Source organism: Triticum urartu, chromosome 5A (genome assembly GCF_056163025.1).
Source record: "Triticum urartu cultivar PI428250 chromosome 5A, HENAU_Tu73, whole genome shotgun sequence".
NCBI lineage: Eukaryota > Viridiplantae > Streptophyta > Magnoliopsida > Poales > Poaceae > Triticum > Triticum urartu.
In genome coordinates, this window is record NC_141877.1 from 540,835,626 (window position 1) to 540,842,381 (window position 6,756).

The 6,756-nt window shown below is 45.2% G+C and overlaps 1 protein-coding gene across 1 annotated transcript; it reads right to left on the reverse strand.

Annotated features, from left to right (window-relative positions):
* Positions 1-444: 444 nt before the first annotated feature.
* Positions 445-4,821, reverse strand: LOC147972650 (signal peptidase complex subunit 3B-like). Its single transcript, XM_087521572.1, has 6 exons — positions 4,536-4,821; positions 4,377-4,424; positions 4,207-4,269; positions 3,664-3,717; positions 1,101-1,187; positions 445-891 (listed from the first exon to the last, which is right to left on the reverse strand). The coding sequence occupies exons 1-6, from the start codon at positions 4,659-4,661 to the stop codon at positions 766-768; spliced, it is 504 nt and encodes a 167-aa protein (XP_087377698.1). The 5' UTR covers positions 4,662-4,821; the 3' UTR covers positions 445-765.
* Positions 4,822-6,756: the final 1,935 nt, after the last annotated feature.

The following is a 6,756-nucleotide window of genomic DNA, read 5'->3' on the forward strand; positions in this document are numbered from 1 at the left end:
ACCATGATCATAATGATAGACTACTAAAAAGAAACCGATCTGTATGTGTACATGTTGACAAAATGTGTCGTCCATTTTTTTCCTCCAACGAGGAGGATCTACCTACGAGACGCATCACTCGTCCGTCCATCCATCACGTCCAAGTCAAACTGTGCTGTGTTACGCACGCCCGGAGACGACCGACGCCGCCACAAAATCGATGGCTAAACTGCTCGCGCAATGACATTCAGATGATCATCATCTCCAAAGGTTTCTCGATCTGCAAGGCAGCAAGGGCAATCAACTTGCTTGCTATAGCTTCAGCCTCAGGGACAGAAAAGGGCAGGGCTGAAGAGACAACCCTCCTGATTTCCTTGCACAACATTTGTAAACGACCTCATTATCATTCAGTGAAGTCGCCGGAATTTCAAACCAAAAGAGAAAAAGTAAGGAGGAGAGAATACAGAACTCTTCAACTCTGGAGCTGCTTGGATTGGCATGGAAATCCAACAGGCTTTGCAAGCACACGGGCAGGGCAGTTGCTAGCATCAAAGTTTCGCATTTGACAGTTAACATTACAGATTCGTCTCGCGCATATTCGGCTAACATACAAGCTCATGAGCAAGTTTACATGTCCTGTCCCGCCAAGAGTAGAGCAAAAAAGGCCCGGCGCCAGCAACGCAACCACTGCCACCGCCACTGCCACTAAACCCTTCCTGCGTTTGCACAGCACAGCGGACCATATATAGATAGGCCTAGCAGCTCTTGTTCAGAGACGGCGTCGGCCTATCTATACTGCTCGGGGAGCTGGTACCCCGTCATGACGATCTTGTCCGCAAACATCTTGCCCGTCTTGGGCATGATGTGCCAGTGCATCGTCAGGTTGAAGTCCCTGCCCTTCAGGTTGCTCCCCTGCAAATGACACAGACACGACATGAATCAAACAACCGTGCAGATGGAGATTCCAACGCATAATCAAAGAACTTGGCATATCAGAACAACAAACAACGCATAATCAGATGGAGATGCAGGGGCAGTTTCCAAAGAATGATGCAGAAGGACAGCCAAAGCCACACCGTCATATCAGATGATTTAACATGCAATCAAGCCAACGTGCTTGCCTGGTCAATAAATCTGTACTTGTTCGTGGTATGGATCAAGAACTTGGCATGCTCCTTCGCCGGTATGATTCCATCCCAAAGGGAGACCTGTCATGTAATTAAACCCAAAGCAACCATGGCAATTACAATTAGAAGAAGATAGCTTGAACTGCACAACATAACTGATGAATACAAGGAAAACGAATCGATAAGGTAATAACTAATATTACAATGCCATCAATAATGGGTAATCGTCTGTGATACAGACATATCATGTATCATGAAAACTACAGAATAAGTAGCATAGACCAACACACTGGAAGTTCAGAAAACCAACAGAAGTAGGGCATATATAGATATGGTCAAGGTAACATTCCGTAGATCATGCCAAATCTACATACTCCCTCCATAAAGAAATATAAGAACATTTAGATAACTAAAGTAGTTCTAAATGCTCTTATACAGAGGGAGTACTTACTTTTATCATCTGATTTTAACTAAGCTTACCACACCTGGCTTTGATCACGCACATTTCAATAAATTTGCCTAACTTCAGCATCTTTGTAGTTCATACAAATATGGCTGCTTCAATTTTAGTTAATTGAAAATCCAAATTCCAGAAGCAAATGTCAAATCAGTGGCGCAATCCAAAGCCAATCCAGTTTGAGTTTAGATAGTTTAGCACATCATGATAGTATGGAATCGAATTCTTAAGATGAAGCATCAGAAGTTCCGAACTGATGCTAGAAATGGACATCAAATTAGCCAAACTCCGGTGGTATTTGATCAATTTTGACTAGCATCGTCGATCAGTTCATATGGACAGACGGCAACCGCAACTATTGCCAGCTGACTAGCAGTAACTAAGTTCAGATTACAAATTCCTATTGGACTTGCACAAAACAATCATTTAGTGTAACCATATAGCAAGTTAATTTTGGTTTGCAAAACCATATATGCAATCAGTATGTGCCAATTGAATGGAATTGAGGAACTGTGAACCGGCAGAAGCTTTGTGCCATGACTACCATTACTTCAGGTTTGCATTAATCATATGAGCACAAATGCTGGCCTATGGGACCATGCGCGAAACTATATTTTGGGTTCGCTGATATCTGAAAAAATAATTTTATCAAGATTTTGAACCAAGCTTCTTTGTTCTTTCACCTAGCTTTGGTAGCACACATTTTCAATTAATTTGGCCGACTTCAGCACCTATGCAATTTACAGTTAATACAAATATGGCCGCTTCAATTTTAGTTTCATCTAATCTAAGTTCCAGGCTGAAGAAGGGAATGATAAATCAGTGGTAAAATAAAGGCAGTCCAGCAGTATATGTAAAGCTGACGATCTTAGTTTATTCCATTTATATTTAGGATAGTTTAAGTGGTTTGAGGCCATAGCACATTATGCACTACACAATCGAGCTATTCAAAACAAAACGTCACAATTGATGATAGACTAGCAAGATGCCCATGCATTGCACGGAACATCAAGATAAATTTATATGAGTAGTTTATCTTGTGGGAGAAAAGGATGAACGAGGGAAGGCCTTATTTGCAAATGTGGAGAGGGGTGTGGGTATCTTTTTGCAAAATTGCCATACTTTTCCTTCCTATCCGTCGGATATAAATCAGACGGCCTATATTGCAGGATGGCAGGCACACCATCATCACCACCTCTGTTTTTTATTAGTAGAGGCATGGATAGAAAAGTTGGTAAGCTCCAGCTGAACCTGATTACTTCTGAAAAAGTTTGGACCAAACCCCAGCGTTGGAGTTGTGGAATGGCCGTAAACCATAATCACAACTACCATTGCTGGCTACAGGCTGCTTAGCGGTAACTAGGCTCAAAATCAAATTCCCATCCCCCTCCTCACACAGAACTATGGTTTGGGCCTTTCCTAGTGTAATGAAAAACTAGTGTACCCCTGCAGCAACTTAGATTTAGTTTTAAAAACCATCAGTATATATGCATCTACTTGTACTACAACTAGCGTTCAAGACAGGACAAGGAATGGAGTTATTTCCATCACCGCAAGCCATGAGTATGTGTCAATTGAATGAAATTGTGACCAGCAGAAGCCTTGTGCCTAACTACCCAGCTGTTGCAGCTTTGCATTAATAATGTGAGCACACATACTGGACCACAGAATCATGTGAGGAAACAGTGCAAACAACACAGGATACTGGTGATGGGTACTTTAGTAAAATATCTTAGTTTAATTGTGGGTTGGTAGGTTTTAATCAGCAGGACTTCCCACTACAAAATCATGTGAGAAAACAGTGCAAACAACACAGCATAGTAGTGGTGGCATTGAAGTAAAATATCTTGGTTTTATTGTGGGTTGGTAGGTTTTCTTCGGCAGGACTGGCTACTTTCCTACAGGCACTATAATTCCGGCCTAGAATCTTAAAACACAAGTGCCAGGCGTCAAAGGTGCAATACAACACACTGTATGCAATCTTCTCTCCTTACAGAAGTTTTTTATAAAATAGTTGCCAACATTCATTTTTTGTAGACAATGGTCGAAAGCACGGGTCATATTTGCAATAATACAGCACCAATACATCAATAAACTTACTTGATTCAGGGCATTTTGTGGAGTCTCATACTCAGCTGCCACGAAAACAAACACCTGCACAGACGTCCAAGAGAAGTAGCAGCATTAAGTAATTTAGCATATCGGAGGAGGCAGAAAGAACAATTCTCAAGCTCAGCAAAAACTGGAAGACATGAAAGATTCAAACATCAGTTGCATGGTTGGTAGCATCATAACACTAAACCAGACACTACACGAAAGAAATATCATTCTACTTGCCACTAGCACAAGATCATTCTGCAAAAACGAGGTATCCATACATACGGAGATACTACTACAGAGTACAGACGCAGTTGCGGACTTGCCTTCCTTTTCACCATGTCAGTACAACCAATTTCACCGTGGTCAGTGCTGAACATTCTATCACTACCTTACCTCGTCTTCTTGCCGGGGGAAAGAAACACCTTCTACCATAACCAAAACATCATACTTTCTACAACATGCATCACCTCCAAATTTTTTTAGTTTCTGGAGAATATACGAATCAGCGAACATTTAGGGAAAAGGGCCAGCAGAGGACATTACCTGTTTCGTGTTCCACGTGAAGAGCGACGAAAGGTCGGCGGAGATGTTCAGCGTCATGCTAACCTAAACAGGGACAGATCGTACAACAAAGTACCGTCAGAATCCGATAACATTCCGCCGAGGGGAATCGTCGGCGTGGGAAGGGAGGAGGCCGGGCACGGGGGGATCACCTCGTCGTTGGCGTTGGCCTCCTTCTGGAACCAGTTGATGTTGAGGATCTGCGCGGCTCAAAACAACACAATACAGATCGCGTGAGCAGGGGCGGAGAGGAGACGAATCGGGCGGCGCAGCGGACGAACTAAGATCGAGCGCGGGACGGGAGCGGGTACCTTGACGGAGGCGGTGGGGATGGGGGAGTTGAAGCTGTCGGAGAAGGAGGCGGCGAAGCACATGGCGGCCAGTATCGTCAGCGCGAACGTCGCCACCGCGTTCGCGCGGTGCCCGAAGGAGTGCATCCTCGCTGGCTCGCCGGGGCTCGCTGCGGCTGCTGGCTGCTGCTGCCTGTGCTTGCTGCTGCTCCGCGGCGGCGCCGGCGAATCCCGTGCAAAGCTCCCTCTTTTTTCCCCCTGTCTGCTGTACTTTTCGCTGCCTGTTTTGCTCTGGTCTTTGGGGAGGACGGACGGGCGGTGGGTTCCTCGCAGTGATGTGGCCGGACCCACGCGTCGGTGACAGTGGTGGCGTGACGTGGCGCGCGGTGATTGGGCGTGGCACGTCACGGGGAGTTACTGACGACGTGACGTGGTGGAGTAATAGCTGCGGGTATAAGTGGGCCGGCCCGTCATCCAGCACGGGAAAAGGCCATCTTGTTGGTACGGGCCTTTATTCGGGCATGTCTGCGCAGTTATTGTTAGGAACGCAGCGTGTCTCAAAAAAAAAATGTTAGGAACGCAGGTCAGGTTGGGCCTTCAAGCGTGAGAACAAACGAGAAAAAAAATTCAAATTCAAATTCCAAATTTTTTTGGTGGAAAACTTGAAACGAGCTCATTTGGCACAAAGCAGCTATGATCATGTGTTGTTCTTAAGAAAATAATTGATTACGCGTCCAACATTGGCGAGGAAGACGGTGTTATTCTAAACGAGCTCATTTGTCCGGGTGCAATCATTTTTGTCGTGACACGGTGTAGCATGTGATAATGGCAAGAGAAATCACTTTCACCGAGAGTTGTGTCTTTGGGGACATTGGCGAGGGAGATGAGCGTGTGGTGATCGACCGTCTGTGCCATCACAGGAGGCCGGCAAAGTCCACGGAACCCACAGAGGGTATTCATTTTATATTGTGTTTTTTCATGGGGAGTCGCCTATATATATATGTTTTTTTAGTGTAAGTTAATTTTGCCCCGCGGTCGGGCACCCTAATATTTTCTAGCAGAGCATCTCTATGAGTATTCTCTTTTCATCTACTAGGATCTCAAACTATTTCATGGGCAAAACCCCCCCACTACACGCCACTACAACAGGTTAAGATTTCCTCGAGTAAGCCTTTCCTTTGGTTGTCCTATATGCGCAGAAAGCCTCGCTCTTGTGATATTTATTTCATTTTTTTGCAGGATAAAAAGGAGTTTTATTGCAAGTTTATAGAGTTACAGTCAAGAGGCCACAAGTCCTCGATACAAGGTGGAATCGAGCCCAACCACACAGCCGTAGCTCGTTTGGACCGGCTATATATAGGTGGCCAACCAATCGGCAACTCTATTTTGACTAGGGCTAATTTTCCGAGGTAAAAACTCCCTCTCACTCATCAGTCCTTAGTCTCCAAAACTAGCCGGCCATACGCCGAGCGAACCAGAGCATCATTGGACAAACTGGACATAGCTTCAGAAGAATCCGGGTGCAGGTTGTCCTACGCAGAAAGCCTCACTCATGTGATATTTATTTCCAATCCCGGGATTTTGCATTTTTTTTAGGGAACGGAAATTTGCATCTACCAAAGCACATCTAAGTCATGTGTCATTGATTTTACGCGAAGGTTTGTGCGAGCATTTTTGTTAGTCTTTGTTTTCCTTTTTTTTACAATAAAAGTTGAAATATTGTATCAGTGAAAGAAGCTGCACACTCCTCAAAAACCTAAAATCCCAGTCTCATAAATTCCACCAACCCAGTAGTAGCTCACACGGTGAAAGTAAAATCAATACGACCTCCTCTTCCCAACTGCGCAGAGAAGCCTGTGCAAACAACATACTTTGTGCGAGAATCAATTTACACACAAATGCTTTGGAATTTGTGAAACAAAAACATGCTTTTTTAGAACTTTCTTTTCACTATTATTTTGTATATGAGCTGAGAGGAGCGCATACGGCCAATCGGCGAGTTGAGACAAGTTCGGGCAACGTTTTTTATGAGAGCTTATATGAGGCCGAAATGGGACAAGGACGCGGCGCATACGGCCCAGCGCGCCTACGCTGTCCAGGACCGCCCGCGACCACGGTCCCAGGCCGCCCGTCGGTCGGCCCACCGCCCCCGCCGGCCAGCGACAGCGACGGCGACGGCAGGCAGCGCAAAGCCGCAAACCCTAATCTAATCCACCACCCCCTCCCCCGACCTTGGTTTGGG

Excerpts from the sequence above, each read along its gene's own strand:
- LOC147972650 (XM_087521572.1), bottom strand. The coding sequence starts at position 4,661 with ATGCACTCCTTCGGGCACCGCGCGAACGCGGTGGCGACGTTCGCGCTG. Across the intron at positions 1,188-3,663 it reads CACAAAATGCCCTGAATCAA|GTCTCCCTTTGGGATGGAAT; the intron begins GTAAGTTTATTG and ends ATTACATGACAG. Across the intron at positions 892-1,100 it reads AGTACAGATTTATTGACCAG|GGGAGCAACCTGAAGGGCAG; the intron begins GCAAGCACGTTG and ends TGTCATTTGCAG.